This window comes from Phytophthora ramorum, assembly GCF_020800215.1.
Source record: "Phytophthora ramorum isolate Pr-102 chromosome Unknown Phyram_PR-102_s0003, whole genome shotgun sequence".
NCBI classification, from domain to species: domain Eukaryota; phylum Oomycota; class Peronosporomycetes; order Peronosporales; family Peronosporaceae; genus Phytophthora; species Phytophthora ramorum.
In genome coordinates this window covers 709687-732753 of record NW_027150649.1, presented here as the reverse complement: position 1 = coordinate 732753, position 23067 = coordinate 709687, and the positions used below count along the sequence as shown (strand labels likewise).

General features: G+C 53.3%; 4 protein-coding genes across 4 annotated transcripts; 2 read left to right on the top strand and 2 right to left on the bottom strand.

Annotated features, from left to right (window-relative positions):
- Positions 1-120: 120 nt before the first annotated feature.
- On the bottom strand, positions 121-12576 carry KRP23_3374 (Dynein axonemal heavy chain 6; the record flags this gene model as incomplete). Its single annotated transcript, XM_067888217.1, has 1 exon — positions 121-12576. The coding sequence occupies one exon, from the start codon at positions 12574-12576 to the stop codon at positions 121-123; it is 12456 nt and encodes a 4151-aa protein (XP_067747478.1).
- A 2012-nt stretch (positions 12577-14588) lies between these two features.
- Positions 14589-16082, top strand: KRP23_3373 (uncharacterized protein; the record flags this gene model as incomplete). The annotated part of the gene is made up of 2 exons (XM_067888214.1): positions 14589-14613; positions 15574-16082. 2 exons carry the CDS (start codon positions 14589-14591, stop codon positions 16080-16082), a joined length of 534 nt encoding a protein of 177 aa, XP_067747477.1.
- A 3503-nt stretch (positions 16083-19585) lies between these two features.
- On the top strand, positions 19586-20436 carry KRP23_3372 (putative bifunctional dTTP/UTP pyrophosphatase/methyltransferase protein; the record flags this gene model as incomplete). The annotated part of the gene is made up of 4 exons (XM_067888213.1): positions 19586-19675; positions 19743-20130; positions 20203-20256; positions 20321-20436. 4 exons carry the CDS (start codon positions 19586-19588, stop codon positions 20434-20436), a joined length of 648 nt encoding a protein of 215 aa, XP_067747476.1.
- Positions 20437-20621: 185 nt separating this feature from the next.
- On the bottom strand, positions 20622-22322 carry KRP23_3371 (Lysophospholipid acyltransferase; the record flags this gene model as incomplete). Its single annotated transcript, XM_067888212.1, has 4 exons — positions 20622-20750; positions 20823-20980; positions 21067-21343; positions 21408-22322. 4 exons carry the CDS (start codon positions 22320-22322, stop codon positions 20622-20624), a joined length of 1479 nt encoding a protein of 492 aa, XP_067747475.1.
- Positions 22323-23067: the final 745 nt, after the last annotated feature.

Here is a 23067-nt window from a genome sequence, read left to right as displayed (position 1 = left end):
CTTGTGTACAGGGCGTCCGACGTGTGGGACTCCCAGGTTAACGACAAGAGACATATTGCAACGTTGTTTTTACAGAACGTCGGCTTCGGCCTTCCTCCGTTGACTATTTGTTGTGTGGTCCTAGTTGTCCAGGTTGAGTAAGAACGCGGCGCCCATCATGACCCAGTAGTTGGGCGGTTTGTCGCTCGGGAGCTGCACCGCGATGACGAAGTTGGTCGAGATGCCCGTGGTGGACAGCGTGCCCTGCCGCACCGACGTCTTGTAGACTGGACACGGATACATCATGATGCCGCCACTGAGCGTTGGGTTACTGGCGGCTGCGGATGTGGCTGGCAAGAAATGCACGATGGACATGGATGAGAACATTTCGCCGGGCTTGGCGTCTTCGACAAGTCGACGCGAAGGTGACCACTTTGCACCTTGCAGCCACAGGCCGTCGACGTAGATGCCATCCGTCGGGCTCTGTGTTAACTGCTGTGCGTTCTCGACGTCCATCACGGTGAAGGTGAAGGCCAGCGAGTCAATGGCGGTTTGGTATTTTCGCGCAAAGTTCTGTAGCGTGCCTGTCATGAAGCCTTGCGGGAAGAAGAAAACGTTGAGTTGGAACACCACCGGCTCGCCGTGTAGCAGCCATTGTCGGAAGAATGTGACGCGGTCCAGCAGGTCGCGTACCCACGAAGCTAGCGGTTTGAGCGATGCAAAGCTCACAGAAGACCACAGTTGCGGCACGCGGCCGTTCAAGAATGCCATGTACATGTTGTCCAAGTCTGAGGACATGACGATGAGTCCGTTGATAGCCTTCTGGATGTCTCTCAAGGACGTGCGCATGCGGCGCAAGAGCGTGTTAAACTTGATGACCTCCTGACCCAAAACCGTTGCGAGCGAGTCCATGACAATCGTGCCTGCTACTTCCCGAGTCTTGAAAGTGGTAGGCCCTGCCTCTTCCACATTGAGATCGACGGGCAGGTTCTCCTGGATGGAGATAGCTAGGTCAAGTACGCGCTGGTCGTTGGACTTGCCTCCACCACCACCTCCATCTCGCGGCTCAAGGCTCAAGATGAGTTGCATCATATTGGCGCTTTCGTTTCGTTCGTAAGTGACGTTGGCGTTCTCGTGCATACCGAAGAGCTCAGGGTTATCGAACGCAGGCAGAGCGCCCAAGTAAGACTGGATACTGCTGTGCGTCAGCTCCGTCGGTACATGATAGATGCCCGACGTCGAGTACGAGTGACCTGAGGCGAGCACATCCGGTGTGTAGAAGTTGCTAAGGATACTGGTGAGGCAGCGTCGATCCCAGTCGTCAGTCACGCGTCCGCCGTAGTTGATCTGGCCAGTAACGTATCGAAGTGCGTCCCAGGGAATGATGGGCTGCTCCTCCAAGAATTTGCGCAGACTTGCAAGCGAGGTCTCCAAGTCTGTGTCGTTGAACTCGTATTTGATGTTCCAGCCGAGAGCACCAAACTTGCGCCGTTCCTGGACAATGGCGTGGAAGAACGTGAGTGCACACAGTAGCGATTTCCAGACGTAGTCCTTTGGCTGTCCGTCGTCAAAGTTTCCGAGGTAGTGGAAGCCCTCGAGTACGTCCTCGGAGAGCAGGGTGTTGAACGATCGAATCAGATTCGCGCGAATGCCCTTGGGCGGCTCATTCGTCAGCTTAATGCCATTCTGCAGCACAGTCACGGGGAAGTATGCCGCTGGGAAGCTCGTGAGGAAGAGGCGGAATGTGGGTTGGCACTGCTCCTCTGTTCGTTGCCCCATATCCTCCACCAACTTTTCAAGTTTCGGCATCCAAGACTTTGCGAGATGGCAATTCTGCAGCAGCACCCAGTCACCACTGCCTTGACTACTCTCAATGAGTTTTTCGGCACGCGGACCTTGTCCTTGACCGAGCGAAATGAGGTGCAGCCGATCGATGAATGACATCTCCTTCGCGAAACGAAGCAGCATGCCTGTCGGGTCGGCGCCAGCAGATAGGACGAAGATACACGGCGTCTTGCGATCAGTGTCGTTGTAAATCTCCTCCATAGTCGTGGACGCGTTTCTCCCGAACTCGGCTCCCATCTCAACGGAGATCATGTGCAGCACTGCCTGGGGCACCTTTTCCTCGGCCAAGCCTCGAAGCAGCAGCACCTTCTGGAACGCGTTAAGTGTCGACCCGTAGCTACCCGGGCAAGATTTGGGATTCGACAGGAACTCGGAGTCTTCGAGCCATGCCAGCCAACGGGGCCAGACATTCGTCAATGAAGTGCACAGACCCTGAAAGCCGAGCACTTCTGTCTTTTCTTCCCCCTCTGGAGCTGCGGCGTTGCTGGTCGCCATCGTCTCGAGCTCTGAGATCAGATCCCATTGTGCCTCCGTTATGTGCGTAGGCTGTGGATTCGGCTGCTGCGAGGAGCGATCGCTACCTGGTGGTGCTCCGCGGAGGTAGAACGACCACTCCCGTGCCGATATTTTGCCTGAATGTAGCAAGATTTTGCAGCAGATGAGCATGGAGAATAACACCTTGTGCACCTCGAAGAGCCCGCGGCAAATGTTCACGTAAATGTATCGCGTCTGGAAGTCGATGAGGTTCGTGAGTCTCTTTTGAAGTGTGTCGGCTTTCGGAGCCTCATCGAAGCAGATATTGAACAAGCGCTGGAAAAACGGCAGCGAGTACTGGTACATGGGGTCGATGAGAGCGAGATTGGCTACGACAAAGTAAATAATTGACCCGCGCGTAGCCACACAGCGATACTCTTCTCGAGCACGATTGATCTCAATCTCCGTGTATTCGGACTCCAGCACACGCTCCTTGATGGCCCGCGAGGTGACATTTGACGACTGCAGAGTATCGATGAGGTCCTGGTCATCCAGTACGTTACCGGAAGACTCAGAAAGCTGCTTCAGAATGCGGTCTTCGATCTCCTTCAACTGCTTCTTGTCTTGCGCCATGGTCACAACGAGGCGGTTCTTCTTCTCCTCGATGTCTGGCCGTTCGTGGCGCACAACATCACCGAGAAGCTGGTCCTCCAGACCATCCATCGTGACCGTGAAGTTAATGACCGTCACCTTGATGTAGACCTCTGGCAGGTAGTGCGGGTTCGGAAGCTTTGTTGTAAGGAAAAGCTTGAACGCCGGGTCGTAGTCCACGTCCGAGTCACCAAGACGGATCAGTACGCGCCCACCCTGTTTGTAAATGGCCTTCTGCAGGATCGGCTCGAGTGACGGCTCCAACGTCTCATCGATGTCTTCGATGAGCAGCGCTTTGCCATTGCGGATGCACGTCTCCAGCGATCGAAGCAGATTTGCGTTGGTCATTTTCGTGGCTTCGAGTTTCTGGGCCAAGGTTTTCTTGATCCACTTGTTTGCTTGACCCTGTGGGTCAATCATCAATGGCCATCGCTCTCCTCTAGTGACGAGGATAGCGTTATCCGTCGACGTCGAGTCTGTAGGCAGTCCATTTAATTGCCACTCGCGGATCTCCACGGGACTACCGAGCGTAGTTGACAAGCTGTATCCAGGCGAGCAAGGAATGGCAAGTGTCTGCGTCTGAGTCACCCACTGGTCGACAATCCTTTGCCGGAACCCGCCAGTGAATGGACCGTAGTACGAGATACACGCTGCAGCAAGGAAGGTATCGCCAATCAATGCCAAAACGGATTCGGCTAACGACGCCACGCTCTCTTTCCACCGAGCGCCTTCCACCGACAGCCCCGAGATGAGCTTTTCGGCGCGTACCAGTCGCTTCTCCGTCACCGCAGCGTCGTTTGCCAGCTTATCCTTCTCGTCCAAAGTGTCTTTGCACTGCTTTTCCAGCATCGCCACGTTCTCATTGACCACACGGAGCTCCTCCTGCTTCTGGCTCAAAACTGCGTTGGCTTCAGCAAGCTTCTGGTTCATCCGCTCCAAGTTTTCTTTCTTGGGTCCCACCTCTTTCGCTACTTTTGAGTAAACATCCATGGCGTGCACCCACATACAGAGTGAGGTAGCGGCCTTGGACACCTTGGACACGATTTCAACGGCCATGCCTGGTTCCGAAACAGCTTTACTGAGTTTCTTGAGTGTGGCGGCGGGGATGTTGTCCTTGTCAAAGTTTTTCAACTTGTCCAGGAAGGCCACATCTCCTAGGATCTTCTTGGCTGAATCCCAACTTTGCTTTTCATTGAAGAGCAGGCACACAGCATTCATGACCGTCTCCACTGCCTCGGGAGGCTTTGCAAATGACTTGACCTCAGTGATATCGTTCTTCGAGAGACTATCGAGGGCTTTGACTGCGTTGCTGAGCGCCGGCATGGCCACATCGAGGTCCTTTTGGGCATCGGCCTGCACTATCGACACCTCCTCAGCCTGTTTGGTGACGGTCGCTTCATCCTGTGAGACTCGTTCCCGAACAACTGCTGCTGCCTTTTGATCAACAGATACGCGCTTCAGCAATTCCTCAGCTTCTACCGCTTTCTTCTGTAAAATGGGCTGCAGCTCAATCAGCTCCGACTTCAACGTGTCCACGATCCCGTTGGTCTCCTCAAGCTTCTTGACGCCAACTTCCATTCGGTTCTTGATCGTCTGCAGCACCGCACGCTTCTCCTGCAACATTTTGAGATACAAACCGATAAGGTCCAAGTAGCTCTTTGGCGTCGTGTACACGTATCGCTGCAGCTGCGAGAGGAATTCGTCGCCGAAGTCGTTGGAAGTTGTATGCACAATTGAGCACATGTCCACAAGCGCCACACGGACGTCTTCTGAGGGCAAGGACACGCCGGCAAGCAGTCGGTTAGCTACAGACTGCAATGCTTCACGGGGCCAGTTCATGTACCAGTCGATCGTGCAGCAATTGATGAGCGACGGGAAAGCGCGGCAGCGTACACGAAGCGCCGAACCCACGGGCGACATTGCCAGCACGATGTGTAGGTAATTGCGGACTCTCTCAATGAATGTGAGCACGCAGTTATCACGCGACTCGGGTATCTCCAAGGCCTTGACAATCGGACGCATGTCAGCAATGATGCGGTCCATTTCGTCCTGCGGGAACAGATTGGGCACTTCGCCGCTGTTCAGAACGTTGTTGATGTCCTCTAAGAAGCTCTCTTCGACGATCTGGCTGTCCGTGAACAAGAACACAGTGGATTGGCCCCCTACACCAGCGCTGATCATGAGCTTCTTCAGGTCTTCGTGGAACTCGTTGGTTCCGTAGCCGCGAGTGATTTCGATCTGTACACACCTGGCTTCCACCATGAAAGCCCCGAGTCGAGCAAGCGACTGCTTGCCACTGCCGCCGACGCCAATAAGCATAGCGTTGCCTCGCGGTTGCCTGAGAATCCGAACCAGTCGGGACAAGTGCGCGATGGCATCACGGAAGAACACCAAGTTCATCTTGCTGGCGAAGGTCACATTGTAGTTCTCCAGGAAGTCGTCCATGATTTTAGTGATCTTGGACACGTCATTGCAGTGCTCGTATAGAGGCGTAACGCCGGGCTTGAAGAAGTCGCCGAATGTTAGCGGGCATGGAGAGTTGAAGAGAGTCTCTCGAGGCCAGCTGCAGTTGAAAAAGCGCTGCAGCAACGAGCACACGAGCTCTTCAAACCACATTTGGTCAGGTACATTGATGAGTCGATCCTGAAAGACTCGCGAAGCCTCGTGCACCCACAGACGGTTCATGGAGTCTGCGTCTGGACACTTGGACGGAGTGATCATGAGAATGCCCTGGAAAACCTTCGATACATCACGCAGATTGAACGTGTAGTGGAATTTGTTCGGCGTCGGTAGCAGCTCGAGCGTCACTCGATTGTAGATCTCGATAACGCTCGAAATGATGCCATCCTTCATCGCTTTCACGGATGGGGCAAACTTGTCCAAGAACCCTCCGAGGATCGAGGCGAAGATAAGCTTCAGAGACGTCTCACCTGCCGGATACATGCTCAAAACGTGGAAGTGACGCACAAATCGAGGCGTGCAGTGGGATCGACCTCCTCCGGCTGGAGCTGCAGCTGCGAGTAGCATTGTATCTGCAATATCTTTCCAGAAGAGTTTGTCGCGGTCGTAAAACCCACCGAAGTCGAGGAACTGCCGCAACAGTTCAATGGGAGCCTGAGCACCGTACTCCTCGACTGCTGGCAGGTTCACATCATCCACAAAAATGATCATTCGCTTGCCTGCTACGGGTCCTAGCAAGTTCTTGCGCTTTTTCTCCAGCTTGTTCTCGATCGTCATCTGCGTGACGAGCGATGACGTCTGCGCGGAGAAGTTGATGAAGATGGTCATGAAGTTTGACGACGGAGCGGATGGAGCTTCTCCTCCTTCCCCGTTTGCTTCGCCACTTGCCACCATAGGCCCGGACTGAAGCTCTTGCAGTAAATCTTGAACAATCACAGTCTTGCCAGTGCCGGTGATACCGGTCACATACGCTGGTCGCTTCGCTGCTGTCAAGGTGCGCAGCAAGAATGTGAATCTCACCGAGTCTGGGGTGGCTACCGTCATCTTAAAGTAAGGCACTTGCGCGTTGTACTGGAACTTGGGTACGATCTCACTCCATGCACGGAACTTTGCCTGCTCGATATCAACGAAGTAGTCAAACACGAGACCTGCATTCGGGATGTTAAGCTTTGCTTCGCCCATCAGCTCCCGGGAAAAACTATCAAATTGTTCGTGCGTGTCGGCCGTCATAGTCGCGCCTACAGACCAGAAGAGTGAGAAGGCGAAGACTTTGTCGAGAAGTTCAAGCATTTCCTCCGTTTTCATCGACGAGTAGGTCACACCACCCGACGGACTGAACAAGCACGCAAACAACCGACATAAACTCGTCGCGAGGTTCATGTCCACTGTCGGCACGAGTTCAAAACTCTTTTTGCGGACAAACTGGATGCACTTGTCCATGTAACTTGTGATGAGGAACTCGAGCCGTTTGAGCCCGTCAGGCGGGAAATCTGATGGTAACTCCTTCTCCATCCACGTCTTCACGAACGGCATCCAACCGAGATCTGTTGCCGTCATGTACACGACACCGATACGACTCACAGTTGCAGGAGACGCCACAGCCAGATCCATGACTTCAAAAAGCATTTTCATCTCGTTCTTAAGCTTGATCCGCTCTCCGTTGGCAAGACACAGCGTCATGTTGTCATCAAGTACCGTGTTCATGTTCTCAATCCAGAGTGCATCGATCGGCCCGTCGAACACGGTCCATTTCACGTCCGAAGTCTCGTCCGCCACAGCTTCACGCATGATCGTGGAGGCCAGGCCGTCATGCCATTCTTGCGTTGCCTCATTAAACTCGCCGTAGAGCTCGCCCATGGAAATACACTTCGGGTTAAGCACCCGAGCAAACACAGTCTGGTAGACCGGATTCTTTGAGCCTTTAGCTCGCAGCGAGGTCATGGTCGCTTGAAGTGTACGGTAGCAAGAGGTCTTTCCGGCACCAGTGGGGCCAACTAGCGTCCCCCCAAAGCGCACATTGAAGATGTCGAAAAGCTGGATGACCTTCGTGATGTACGTAGGCACTTTCTGCAGCCCCGCCTTCGTGATCTCTTCTTCAAGAGATGCCTGGAGCTCGCCATAATCGTTTGGAGGAATATCAGTACCAGGGAACAAGTCCAACACAATGGCGTGGAATAGTGGCAGGTCATCGGCCAAGAATTTGGGGATGTTGCTATCTCGCAGAGCGCGAATCAGTGTCACATCCTCATTCAAGTCAGGGTTCGCACGCTTGAGCGAGCCAGCCATGACGAGCACCGACTTGACAGCACGAAGGCCATAGTCATAGTGTGGCTGCTGTGAGAGCTGCTCGCTGCACAGGATGTACAGCTTGCACATTTTCCGTGACAATGTGCGGGCGTCGCCGAATCCCTCGGCAAACAACATGATTTCTGCGATCAGCGCGTAGTCCGGCACCATCATGGACACAGGCCGGAAGCAGACCTTCAGGTTATCGGGAAGCTCTGTGCGACCTGCGTATCCTGGATTCATTGTCACGATCACGTGGTGGTCTTTGAGTAGAATCTCGATGCCCATGAAGTTGATATGCTCCTTGCCTTGGATTCGACCTTCACGCAGAATCAGTAGCTGCTGAGCCACCACGGACAGCACTTCGATATCAATGCGGTTGAACTCATCCAAGCATGTCCAATTTCCTGCCTGCGCGAGTCCACGGAACAGCTTCCCCATCATTTTGTAGTCGATCTGATCACTGCAGTTGAACACAACGCACTGGATAGCCATGGCTTTGGCCAGATCTTTGCTGCTCTCCGTTTTACCGGTTCCTGCTGGGCCAGCAGGGGCTGCACCAAGTTTCATTCCGTACGCTCCTGTTAGGGTCATCCAACAACGATCCGTCAAGGGTGTAATCACAAGTCGCGACGTGGCCCCCATGTACTCGTAGCCGTACTGAATGACGGAATCAGAGTGCCGAATGAGCACGTCGTCGGCCTGTGCGTCCCAGTAGTAGCGCAGTTGCTGCTGCCAGATAAAATTCCCGACCGAGTCCACTCTTTCAGTCCACAGACTCTCCACAATATCGCGTGCGTGCACGTCTGTAGTCACCAAAGCCACGATGACCTTGCGTTCTAGAGAACTGAGGTCTCCGCGAATCTTTACGATAAGTTCATTCAGCTCGTACAAGTTGCGTTTATACCAGGTGTGCATCTCTTCAACCGGTTTGCTGCTGGTGAGAGCTTCTTCGGTACTTCGAGCCCATGTCATTTGTGCCACAGTGGCCACGACTTGGCCAGGGTGATCGCACACCCACACCGATCGCTCTTTCGTATCGTAGTCTAGTAGTCCCGCCTTCATGAGTTTGTAGATCGACTGCTTCATGCTAACTTCCAGTGCCTTCAACCAGTCCTCGACGTTTCCTCGAGCTTTTAAGTTCTTGCCTAATGGCACACGCTCGTTTTCGGACGAGTACATCGCAATCATATCGACACTACCGGGGACATCTCCGAAGTCCAGTTTCACCAGGTTCTCGAAGCACTTACGAAGGTGGGGCTGTACCGCTTGAGGGTTCTTCGACTGCGCCAAAATTTCCAGCAACTCGTCGTTCGACAAGAAGTAAAACCGGGGAAATGCCATACGCTTCGTCTCGAGATAGTCCTCCAAGTTCTTCTGGATCTTGTCAAGGTGGGCGTTATGCTGCTGCAAAGTCTCCTTGATTCCCGGGAAGGTCCCTGACGTCAACACGTGTGGGCTCTCGTTGGTTCGGCGCATGATAGTTTTCCAAGATGCGTCAACGTGACTGAAGATCTTGGACGCATCCGGCAATTGACGCTGGATGTCGGGGGCCGAGAAGATGTTCTCCAAGTACATCCAGTTCTTCTGCACTAGCAGCCACTCGTCAAGTGTTTCCTGTAGCGTCACCAGTTTCTTCCTCCAGCCTTCCACTTCCTCTTGAATTGCGCCGATAAACCGTGAGCCCATAATTGTACTGATTGTCACGATCGAGTCGTCCAGCTTCGCAGTGACATCCTCTACGCTTCCTAGTACAAACACGTCCTTCGATTCCTTGTACGGCTTCACTTCGAACTCAGTGGTAGCCCACGCATCTGTCACTTTCTTCAGCATTTCCTCGAGGACGGCTTCCTGTTGTGCCGACACAGCCACGGCGCTAATCGTTTCCCCGTGCTTCATGACATTCCTCTCAATCAGCCCACCGAGGGTCATACTGCTCTCCCCCTTCATTTGAAACCCCAACGCAGTATGGATTTGCTTCCAGTGTCGATCCTTGAGCGAAGGAGAGCGCAGATCTGTGACTACAGGCAGCACCAGCTTGAATTTCTCTACCTCTCGCTGAAGCAGGTCTGCAGCCTCATTGCCTGGAAGCTGTTTCTGAGCCTGGTACGCCACTTTGACGTACGTCTGCACTTGTTTGCTGATTGCGGCGACATCGATGTCATCAAAGACGGTGTCCGAGTAAGACACAGAGAGCTTTTGCCACGTATCCAGCCCACTCCAGAGCTTCATCTTCAACTCGAAATGAGCTGCCACTTCGTTGATTTCACTGAACTCGCTCATGGTTTGCTTCAGTTGAGTCTGGAACATCGCTAGCATTTTGGACTCTTCCACCAGCTGATTAAGTGCGTCCTCTTGAGCTGTGAGGTACGAAAGTGCCTCACTCATTGGAGTCTTGACTGTCGACAGCTTGGGGTGATCTAGCTTTTCAAGCAGCATGTTCGCGTTGCGGTTCAATGGAGCGATGCTGTCTAGGATGACCTGGGAAAAGCGTGCCGTCTCCGAATCGATTTCTCCTTCGAAGCGAGTGACAGTCCCCTCCAAACTCAAAACGCCTTCTTTCATGAGAATAATGTCCTCCTTGATATCGTCTGGCACACGCCAGTCGTAGTTATCCATGAGGACGCCCATCTCATACACACGACGGTAGCGGCTCCTGAGGTCCGGGAGCATCGCGCTTACCTTTGTCATATGCACGACTTTATTCACAAACGCGTCGGGTGTCGACGGCGTGGAGAAAGCTACGGGAGACAAATCGTTAAGCGTCTCGAGCAGCGCCGTGCTGGTTTTCTTCATGAGTTTCGGGATCAATGCACGGATACCGAGAATACACTTTTCCGGGTTTGGAAGCAATCGGCTCTTGAACTCGGAGGAATCGACCCGGAAGATGCCAACCGTGGCAGCATCAGGGATCTCGGTGAAGGATTGGCCTTGGGACTTGTACTTCTCCACGGACTCTGAAAAGAAGTCCAACGGGGCGTTGGCATACGTCTCCATGAGCTGGGTCGCCTGGCCTTCGTTCTCCGAGTAGATCTGGTGGAAGGGCGCGAAGACATCCATGTAATCCTCCACTGCTTCAAACGCCTCGTCCAAAGCGACGAAGATGTCGTTCGTTAGCATACTGAATTTTGCGTCTTCGTTGAGAATCAGCGCCACATTGAGTTGTTCAACGGACCAGACATCCTTGCCCTCGTCTTCTGCGCTGGCGGTAGTGTAAGGCGCGAGAGATTCGTGGCCGAGGTGCCGCGCTGGGGTTTCCACCATACGTAGTGCTTCTTTCAAGGCTTGCTGGAGCGCTCCGTTCCATGCATCGTGATTCGGAGCAGCATTCAGTGCGGATGTGACGATATCCATCTCCACTGCTACCGCAAAGATAGCGGTGAATGGAGGAGCTGCATTTACTTGACCGGGTTTACCGGTCATTTTCGTGCTGCTTGCTTGTGTACTTCCACCTGGGGCAGTGTGCTTCCCATTTGGAGCAGCAGACGCAGCAGCAGCTGTGGCTACCGCAGCAGTAGAACTCGCGAGCTGTGCTTTTCCTGTTGCAAGTATCGTGTATAATCGCTGAAAGGAGTGCACTGTGAGCTGGATGGTAGCATCTATAGTCAGGAAATCGGCAAGTCGCAGGAAGTTCGTCAGTGTGCGGCACTGCTTTCGCAAAGCTGCACGCTCCATGAAGGTCATCTTGTGGTCAGCTGAGATTTTGTTAGCCCCCAGAAAACTGTCGATGACGTCGTCGCAAGCTTTGACGCACATTTTCAGTGACTTGGCCGAAAAATCTGCGAGTTGCTGAGTGACCTGGGCCCGAGTCTTCTGCTGCTCCAGCTCAAAATCTCGCAACGAGTACGTTTGTCGAGCACTGAAGCGAATGAGTTCCAGTTTGGTCACATCGAGACAAAGCGCACGGAGGTCTAGCAGAGTGGACTGAAGACTCGGCGCCAGAAGGAATAGCCGCTCGTTCAGCGCCTTCTTCGCGTTTCGCATCTTGTACGTGCGCACGGACTGCTTCCACATGTTGAAGTTCTTCCACATCTTGTACTTTTGAAAGAACGGGATGGCCAGCATCTTCATGAACCTCGAGTACTCGGTCTCCCACTTGTCGAGCGACCAGAACTCTGAATGATCGGTCGTAAAGTGCGTCACTCCTTCCATGCTCATGGTGTAGTAGTCGGACCGATCCACTTCAAAGTGCTCCACCACTTCCAGCGCATACATGACGAGATCCGAGTTCTTCTTCTTGCGCAGATACAAAAAGTTCCCGGACTTGAACTCACGTAGATACCGCGGATCAAGATTAAGCGAGGCTGTAAAAGACGACTCTGTCGCGAGCGCCTTGCGCTGTGCAGCTTTAGAAGATGGCGACAAGAGTGCGTATGAGCTGGAATCTGACGCGATTTGGTTTCTCTCGTCTTCTTCACGTTGAACTGTCAGTCTAGGCGACCTGATGGTTGTCGTACTGGAAATGTGTGGCTTATCACGGAGATTTCGGATCCTCTCAGAAGCCTTGTGGAGACTTGGATGCATCACTCCTGGAGGCAAACTCATCATACTCGCCGACGTTGACAACGGCATGTTTCGAGACGCTGTAGCAGGTGGTGGTTGGCCACTTCGAACTCTTGGAGCCCCGTCGTTTGGAAGCGTAGCAACGCTCGCATTTTTCTTCATGCGGCTTTGGAACTTGGGCTTGAGTACAGCGTTCGGCGCTTGCAGGGATCTCGTAGCTGGCGAAAAAGCGTTTTGAGTACTATCACCGGCTGGCGACCCAGGACCGAGGTTTGGCTCGTACAGACGCTGCAGGATCTGACTCGCTTGTGGTCCAAGCGACACGCCTCGGCGTTTAGCTCCGTCGCGACTATCACCGCCATCTCCATCCGTGTCCATACTGGCCTTGCACCGATGCGCTTTTGGGGTCAACCTTTCGGGGAGTCGCGAGATCGCTGAGGCGGCGGTGCCAAGCGGCGCGAGTTGTAACAGCTCACAGAGGTATCTTCAATCAAGGTATCTTCACTTGAGTGTAGCCATTTGTTCGTCTACAAGTTCAGAAACAGAAATGGCTACGCTTCTCTCAATTTGTAGGTGAAATCTGAGGACAATCACTTTCTTACGTGTGACCAATTGAGAGCGACTTAAGTGAATCCTGATTTTTTTTTCCACCTGAACACTCGCAGGGCTGCCGCGAAGACATCCTTCGTTAGAAATAGAAACATCTCAAGAATTTCGATGAGCAGCATGACCATCTTCGCTGCCAGCATCGACTCAGAATTCAACACCAATCCTACTGTAGATGCCGTACCAGTCGCATCGGCAGTGGCCTTGCTGAAGAAAAATAACTGTAAAGCAAGTGGTTTGACGACGTGGCTACTCTCGTGTGGGTAAATCACTTTTTGGGATTGAACTGCGAATTTACCTGACAGGATGTGTTGGAGCAGAACATATCGGCCCTGGCTTCGGTAAATCGTTCGTTGATTGCTTATCAAACGAAGGCTAAGCCATCATAAATGAACCTCGATTTCAGCTCGTACCGGTAGTAGATCTGCCTCGATTGCGGGGTCAACATGGCACGACTCCAATGGTATCAGTGACGAGCAAACTTAAACGTGAAGTCGACGCCTATTGTATAGCAAACGACAGCAAATCATCAACCAAGTCAGCCAGTCAGGCATAACTTAGGAATCCCAACATTTCAAAACTTACCAAAGTGCGCCACACGAAAGCACATCGTTAACATCACCCAAAACATAAGTTTCCCCTGGATCAACGGCATCTGAGTCTTCAAAACGAATGCGAGTTGATACATCGCGTTTACCTCGCACTTTCGTTTGATAATTATCACGAGAACGTTGAGTGATAATACTTGTAGCAGCCCAAACACGAAGACAGGAACCACAGTTGCCGCCACATTTGCATGAGTAATTCCAGCCATCTCTGAGTGATACTTAGCACTTGGAAGATGAAGCATTATAATGATGTAGACGCAATAAAACAAGGGAATCAATGCTTCCAAGAAAGCAGTCCCCACAAGACACTCAATCGTAAAAAGCGTCTCAAGCGTCTCTTGCAAAAGCATGGAGCTACTCGGACTGGAATTCAGGATCTCAGCAGATCTATTTTCTTCTTCTTTTGAGTCCCCCTGGACAGCTTCAGAGCTAAATGGATACACCGAGCTGTTGCAGAGGGATAGAGACATTCGTGTTCTCGATCTGCTTTGATGAGCAAGGTGCGTATTAGGCACCATTGTCTCAAATGAAGGCGAAAGATGCAGGCTAGAATCGGCAGGAGCAACCAACACCAACCTTGCCAACAGAGCTCTATCTTTTGTGGGTAAATCGTGAGGAAGACAGGAGAGTACCCGAATACCTGCTCGAGTCTGGTTTTGAAATTGATCAGGTGCTTGGCACATTGAGCGCACCAGACCCAGCAAGTCCTTACTCCCTTCGGCATCAGTGATAAAAGCTCGGAGTCTGGAAGGAAGCGTAGCAGTACGTCGATGCAAACCATAAAGCACGGTCATTGTCTGGAGCAGATCTGTAATAATCATTGCTGTGATAGCAGTAACACTCGACGCTGTTTGCATGCAAGTGGAGATGTAGACCGCATTGAAGAAGTCCACAGTAAATATAACGGCCTCGGGGGTCATATCTTCCATATGCGCAGTGCACCGCAACACAATAGTTTTCATGAAAAGTTTAATCACAGGCAGAAGTAGGATAACTAGAACATGGTGGAAAGATCCTTGTGCAAGTCGGAACAAGGCCTCGTAGGATGGGTAGACGTATGCCATCAGGAGCTGTACGCTCAGAAAGCAAACGTATCGTGTTAGCTGGTCGCGTTGGGCAAGTAGTTGGTTGGTGGTTCGAGATCCGAGGACAACTTTAAAGCTTAGAAGCAGCACTATGGTGAACACGGGACTCATCATCAGTATGAAGAATGGAACAGGGAAAACTAGGCACGCTGAGATGGCCATCGCACAAATCGTGTAACAAATCGACGCCCAAGTAGACATCACAATTTTCCTCCATGTTGAAACACTGACTCCACGGATAAAGAACGAGACGTGAACAACCACTGAGTAGGTCCCAACGAATACCATGATCATGACCCGAATCCAAAATCCAAAGTTGCTTTGCCAGCCATTAGTCGGGTCTTGCAGCGGCACCAGCTCTTGAGCAAGCACGAAGGAAAAAGTGAGCAGGAACGGTATTATAGTCGAGACAAGTGTGGTTGGTGCCGACGCTGCACTGGTGAAGGTTTCTAGTGCGAGCACCCGCTCAATGGAGTACTTGCCGCCGTAGTAGCTAACTTGCAGTCCCTTCCAGGCGCTGAAAAACTTGGAACACAGCTTCATTAGTGCTGTAAGCCCCATCGATTCAGCAACCGAGGACGAAAACGTGGAACGGATTACAGTGCGAGTTTAGCTATTCGTGGCTCTACTTTCCAATTCTTGTTTATTGGCTTTACATTTGGAAAAGAAGATACTACGTATATATAGGTTTGAATACTGGAGGCTTGCCCTCAAGCAATACTTTACTTGTTACACAAGAGAGCATGAAACTTACAATCCTAGGTTGGGCGTTTGCGCCTTCGCAGGATAGCGGGCAATAGTTTTTCAGAGCGCTGTATATTTCAAAGTATACTAGTGCTATACACTGTATACCTATTTTTCACCACTCCGATTTAGCGTAATTCAGGTCGAAATATCCAATTCGACAGTTGAAGTCCATGCCCCACGATCGAGTATGGTCGCTACAAGCACGCCACGGCCTACTTCCTGGACTGGGTGTTGCAGGCGCGTGGGAGTGATACGGGGCAGAAGGTGAAATTCGAGGCCATCAGCGACGTGGTGCGGGAGATCGCGGCGGACCCCGCGACTGCCGGGAGCTCTGCCCAAGACCCTCGCCGCCTGCCAGTGCGCCGTCACCTTACGGAAACACGTTTCCACCTTCTTCGTTGATAACGACAAGACGCAACGCGGCCATCACCACTTTCTGGGGCTGCTTCGAGACTGGTACTCGACGCTGAAGGGGATTGGGACTGACCAGCAGGAAGAGACGCCGAGGCGGAGGTTTGACAATTATTACGTCGTCTTGGAGCTGGACGAGGACTTTTTCCCAGACGAAGGCACTTTTGCAGTGGAGAGTGGAGCTCCGAGAAGTGTCAGGGACGAGAGGGAGCGACTGTTTAATGAGGCCTTTGCTCAGGATCTGAGACTGGAGGTCGTGTACTTCTTCCTGGAGCTGGGGGAGCTCGTGGAAGGAGTTGCTTTCAGGATCTACGATCAAGTGAAGAAGCAGCAACGCACTATGGTGGAGGCCACTGTGGTGGCCAAGTTGGCCATGGACACGGCCACAGCGCTGACGGCGAGACTGCAGCTGAGATACCAAGGCTGAAGTCGGCGGAGGATGTCGTCAATGTGGTCATGGAAGACACACCGCAGAGCAATTCGAAGAAGATCAGCTAGACCGTCACGGACTTCTGGATGAGTTTCCAAAACCATGGGACGTATACTTTCGTTCCTGGGATGCTGATCGTGAATTCCATTAGTGTGGAGAGCACGCTGGCGAGCCTCACGTCTGCTATACCGACGCAGACTAGAACGCAGTTGATTCTCCGAGATGGGTTCTTTGGGAAGACATACGGCGAGGAACGGACGCCCCAGTACGTCCTCCCGGATCCTACCACTATGGTCGTTTTTCTGCTGCAGCAGTTGCCGCTGCTGTATAACACGATCCTTGCTACGAAGCTTGCCACGGGGAAAAGCTTCGACGACTCAGTCCTGGCGAGTTCTTTCATGGCATCGATGGATAAGTGTTTCACGTCGCGACAGGCCACAGTACCCATCGTTTTCACGTGCATTTGCTGGCTCAAGTCGGTCGCGGCACTGCAAGGAAAGTCAGGCCTCACATGCAACGTGAGTCTCACGTTCAAGCACTCGAAGGATCTGATGAAGGATATGGAGACCACGGTCGCGAAGGGTGCAGTGCTCACTGCCGACAGGGAAATCCATGAGGGGTTGAAGAAGTGTGCCGAGGAGATCAAGCTATCGAGTCGAGGACACAACCTGGCACGCGCGAATTCGCTGATGGCGGGTTTCATGATGCTAACGCACCATTTCCACTATCTGCACATGGCGAGTGAATTACTGATGGTGACGTCGAGGTTCCGAGCGTTTGGCCATCTCTACAATGCGCTGGTAGAGCAACGGTTTTTTCAGCACATCCCGTTTTTCGACGAGGTGTTGGAGATATACGACCAGATGATCTTCACTCCCGTCACGTGCTGCTGCAGTGCATGGGTCGTACAATCGAACCTACTTGCTGAGCTTTCATTTGACCGCCACAGCCGTGAATGCCATGTACCGAGGTGTGGCGCCACCTCCAGGAAAGGAAGCCATTAAAGTGCGTAAGGCGCTCCACTTTCAAGATCTGTCCAAGACCTATCGGCTCCTTACGGAGAATGATAAGACCGTATTAGGAGGTGCGTCATCGAAGGCCATGCTGAACATTGCCGCAGACATTTGCTCGAAGGAGCTGTTCCAGACGCGTGTCCTCTCACGCGACATCCTAAAGCTCAACGATGATCTCACAGACGTGTTCTTTGACATGTGTGATGTGCTGGGCCGGCACCAGTATCGCGATGATTACATTGCTCGTCCCAAAAGTGGCGAGTCGCGTCAGTACCGAGTCAACCGCGCACTGGAAGATGCGGTGATGATGTCTCTGATGCCGGTTTTTGGATTGTTTGCAGCCGGATGGATCGTTGGATCTAAGCGGCTTGCCGATTGATAAGAGTGCTGGCGAGGTAGGTGCTCTGGATGGTGAGGTTGTGAAGTCGATGTGCACGAAGGCCGCTGTTGTGATCAAAGCGAAGTTTGCGAGTCCACCGTGCGAGCAGAAGTACTTCACTCTTCCGTCGAAGCCAGATTTCGTCAACCAAGAGTATGGGGCACCGTCTTCCAGGCAACCGACAGAGGTCGAAGCACGCAATAAATTGTTTAATGGCCTGATGAACTTGATGGAAGAAAGTGACGACTCGCTATCGGGCAGTGATCTGGAGTACGTGAAATCGGAGCTCAGGAGAGGCCCAGACCTCATCGCCATGGGATTGCATTACCCCTTGCCGGAGACTAGTCTCGGCGCAATTGATGTGAGCAATTTATCGAGCTCAAAGCTCAACCAGCTCTGCTCGCTCTTCCATCAAGCAGCCGCAGGTCCTGCGCACGATGCTGACCTTACCGAATAGATGATCCAGCTAGGAGCGCTCACTATCCAGCCGTTGCACTGTCGACGCCAGCCAAGGATGAAGGACCTCCCGTTCTCTCTGGGGGTGATGCCGAACACTATGGCAGTCCACAGTGCTGCAATCGTAGGCTACGAGGACATTGTACGAACGATTCTTGAGGCAGACAACATGATTGGCCTGAACACGCCCACGTTCCACACGAAGGAAACACTCGCGCATTTGGCTGTGGAGCATGGCCATCGCAAGGTATACGGCATGCTTGTTGCGTTTGGAGCTGATCTTCGCATCAAGGATGGGAGCGGAAAGCGCGTGTGTGACGTGACGACCGATCGCGAGTGGAAACGTAAAACCGTCGCGTCCATTGCTGACATTGAGAGGAGTCAGGCGGCATGCGAGGGTGCGAGAAATCGCGACGGGCTGTTCCGCCACCAGAGCGATGTCCGAGCAGAATGGTTGCGCCAGTCGGTAGCTGCTCAGCGTGACCAAGCGCGCAGTGGAAAAAACCAACCCGAACAGTTCGTGGGGCTCTACGAAGAAGAAGAGCAAGAAGAAGGGCAACAAAGGCAACAAGGCCAATGCCAAGGGATCTTCGTCCAGCTCGAGTGGGTAAATTGGGTTTCATTAACTTGATTTATTCCTTTTTTGCCTATAGAAAAAAAAGCGGTAAAATACCGCAACTTGAGTAGGAGAGAGTGGAGATCTTTTGACATCGTCTTCTCTGGCTATGGGGCCCCGGCTTGCCGGGAGGCAGGGTTCAATTCCCTGGGCGATGACCATGGGACTTTCGGGTTCCATACAAACCTATCCAGCTCGAGTGGGCAGTAGCGGAAGGTGATTCGGTTGAGGTGTCAAATTTGCTGACAGATGTGTTGACGGCAACTGGCTTGGAGACCTCTGGCGCAACTGATGATTCAGAGCGAGCGTCGCAACTGAAGAACTCGGTTGAGAATACGGCGGCTGTGTTTGCTCGTTTGCGAGACCCGAGTATCCCTGCTGATGAAAAAGCTGACGACGTGCAGACTGATCGAGAAACTGGAGGGATCGGTGGAGTCCTTCTCCCCTCCCACAGCAGGCCCAACTCAACGGATCGCCGCATTCGAAATGCCATCGCTTCCGAAGCGTTGCAAGTCCTTCACATTATGCAGAAATGTCATCGGGTTGGCCACGCTGCCATTGCGGTTCCTGCCCTTGCTTCTGTTCGAGACCTGTGTGGTACAACGCCGACCTTCACCAGATTTGTGATCGGCACGGCCCAGCTCAGCGAGTCTGTTGGACGAAAGCCCCAAGCTCGCGAGATCATGGACGTGCTGGAGAAGCGCTTGCTGAAGACGCCTGTAGACCAACGGGGACCGTTCGCCTTTCGGGAGCTCGTGGAAACGTACTCCGCAGCTCGAGACGCTATGGATTTGGGTCAGACGTCGGCGCTTCGCAACTTGGGTAACACTGGGTGAGTAGTAGTTGCAGGGCTTGCTATCATGGTCGCCAGTGGCAATGGCTTTTAGCAGTACCACATCAATCGAGCCCTGCCCTCACTGTGTTTAACTGAATTGCAGACGTGCAAAGCATTTTCCTTGCTCCCTCTGTTTACTGTCCGAGTAGATACCGGTTGTCAACCCACTTATTTCAAGCTCACCATTCGTCTCAAACCATCATGCTGTCCGCCTTGTCAAACTACCTGCGCAGTCGTCGTGTGATTCTCGCGTCGCAGAGTCCACGTCGCCTGGAACTTCTCCGAGATTGCGTACGGTCTACTGCCACCCTCGCCAACCGATCGTCTCCTGACATTCGTTTGTATCACTTGATTCCAGGGTCTCACGTTCGAGGTGATCCCGTCCACTTTCGAGGAAAACCTGCCCAAGGATCGGTTCCCGACACCCGATCTCTATGTGATCGAGAACGCCAAGCAGAAGGCACTGGAGGTGCTGCGTCGTGTGTCGAATAATAAGGGACCCGATACCAAACTCCCCACTGTGGTAATTGGATGCGACACGGTCGTGGTGCAGGACGGAGTGATCCTGGAGAAACCCAAGGACGAAGACGACGCGTTCAACATGCTGACCAGGCTGTCGGACCGCCCCCACGAGGTGTTCTCGGGTGTGGCGCTCTTCACCGCTGAAAGGGGAATCGACAATCCTCACTTGTTCTTTGAGAAGACCAGTCTGGTGTTTGGCTCGTTGGAGCCGGACGACATTCGTGGTGCGTCGACCCCGTTTACTATTTTGTCGATATCGTTGTTGGCTTATTCATCGTTGCGATGTTATTCTGCAGCTTACATTGCGACCGGCGAACCGATGGACAAGGCAGGAGCTTACGGCCTTCAAGGTAAGCTCTCGATGTTTGCTGGTGTACCGGTATGCGGGTTCTAATGGTTTTGTGTTTGGTGCAGGTTGCGCGCGGTGTTTCGTGAAGGAAGTCCACGGGTGCAGCAACAACGTCATCGGCTTCCCGGTGCAGCGTTTCTGCCAGGAGCTCAAGGCGCTCGCGTCACGCAACGAGCTCTGACGGCTAACGAAACAGCTCATACATTCGTACGGGTGAACTTCTACCTTGCTTGCATTGTTCTCTATCGACAAAGCGTTGGTCTTTGTTCTTCTACTTCCGTTTGCTAATTGCACAGCACACTGCAGCAAAACGGATCAATTGGGTAGAGCACTCGCAACCAAGGCGCTCGACTCTGATCCAGCTATCTACTCGGTCTTCTTCTTGGGCTTCGGGGCTGGGATGGCCGAGAACACGATGTACAGCACAACCGCACCGATGTGGCCGGCGAAGTACGTGTTCTTGAGAGACGCCAGCGAATTCTCCCAGGACATAGCCTGAATGATCAAAACAAGCAGTTGGTTAGCCACATACCAGCAACCAATCCCAAAAATCGTGTGCTACGGTACCTGGAAGGGCATCACGAAGTAGTGCATGGCGAACAGCGTCAGCAGGAAGCTGAACACGTCGTAGATTTTCTTCTTGGTTCCGAACGATCCATCCGCCTCAAGGAAGCGCGGGCGAAGACGCTTGAAGGCCAGGCGGTTCACAGCCGTGGCCAGCGGGACTGCAACAGCGAGAGAGAAAGCACACACCAACACATTAGCCCCATCGCTTCTCGGTAAACAACATTCTGATACCGCGAGTACGTACGGCTCATAAAGAAGAGGTAGTAGCCCGGGTAGAATCCGTGCCAGAAGGCCGAGATGAAGTAGGTCGCCATGAGCGAGTTGCCCGTGCGCGTGTACACGTAGCGCTCCAGCCAGTTCTGCGTGCCCTTGTTCCAGGCACGAGAAGCAGCACGGATGCTCTGCGAGAACTCGAAGCCCAGAATGTCCATGTTGCTCACGCCGTTCCAGCCGCGGCTTGATCCGTCCTTGTCGAAGCCCTCAAAGCCAAAGCCGCACAGCACAGTCGCACCCTCAGCAATCTACAGCAGCAAACACAAAGTGAGTCATCCCGTTCAACAGAAGATAAATAACAACGTTCCCTACCTTCCAGGCAGAGTAGTACTTGGCCTTGCAGAAAATGAGCGTGATGTACAGGTCCTTAAGCTGCCACACGAGCGGCTGGGACGCGATCTCGGGGTCGTGAAGGTTGGACAGCGGGAACATCGGGCCGTACACGGCGAACGCCGCCATCAGCACCGATCCCACGAGGAACTTGGAGAACGCAGCCAGCACGCTCGATGGCTGCTTGGACTTGCCGTCCAGCAGGAACTTCTTGCCACTAGTGACGTCCAGGTACTCTCGGATCTCAAAGGCGGGGCCGGCCAGGAACGTCGTGAAGCTGTACACGTATCCGAAGAACTCGAGCAGCGACGGGATCTCGTGGATGGCGAGCTTCTGGCGTCCCTCGTACACTTTCTTCTTGCCGGGGGACATGCCATCGCCCTTCCGCTCGAACGTCTTGTCCACGACGCCGTCGTAGTAGTTGTAGGCGAAGCTCGTGAGCTTGATGACCAGCAGCATCTGCGGCCCCGTGAAGTCCAGCGTCCAGCCCATGTAGTCCACGTACAGGCGGTAGATGTGCGACGCCGACATGTACAGCATGTTGAAGAGGAACACCATGCCGGGCGCGTGCTTGGACGGCCCGAACTTGACGAGCACGTACGTCACCAAGGCCGACACGAACGAGTGCACCCAGCCCGATCCCAGCACGAACTGCGCCATGCACACGCCCGTCACCACGTCCATGAGGTGCTTGAGGCTGCCGCCCGGCAGCAGCTTGTACACCACAGCCAAGGGATACGCGGCGAAGAGGCACAGAACGTAGCGCAGCTGGTCGCTGCCCAGACCCAGCGACGCCGACAGCTCGTCCACCTGCGCGTGCAGGAAACCAAAGTCCAGGGGCGTGGCCAGTTCCGCGTACGGCTGCAGCCGCTCCACCAGGTCCACGACGCGGTCCATGATACTCTTGGGCTTGCGAGGGGATCCAGGAATGAAAGCTGTGGCGAGCAGCTACGGCTGTTTAAACTGATTTGATCCGCTTCAGAAACGCTTTTCAGCCAATCACAAAGGAGGGACGGAACAGTGTTGAAACGATGAAATAGAAGTACAAACGCTTTTACGGACGTCGCGAACGAGAGCAGCGTGAAGCGAACGTCCGGGTGCGTGGCGTCTTGGTATGTGTGAGCTGTAGAGGTTATGATGTCTTCGCCAATGTACGCGTTGGTCTATGCGCAGCAGAGTCATTTCTGGCTGCTCATACGACGGCTCGCATATCATTCATCGAGTCTGCGCCACCAGCATCGAAAGGTAAGCGGTCTTGTGTGAATGGCCGAGACCTTCTCGACCAAACTTCCCGCGTGACAGCGCCGACAGTTTGATCATAGCGTGAAGGCCTGCGGCATCCTGCCCAACCCAGGCCAGACCCTCCACAGCCATCGATGCTTGACATGGCGGTCTTACATCAACTCGCTGTCCGACCTACGTCATTGCTCGTCCCGGCGATGGTCCGCCGGTCCTGTCGTTGGCCGTCAAACAAGCTCGAGCGGCGCACATGGCTCGCTTCAAGCTTAACGCCAGAGCCGCAAGACGCGACGCCTTCCTTCACTCGGGGCTTCATCGGCTGAAGCACTTGTTCTCTGAGACGATGGCACTCGACGGTGGGTTATTGGTATTGGCAGTCCTTGAGTCTGCCATCCACTCGCAC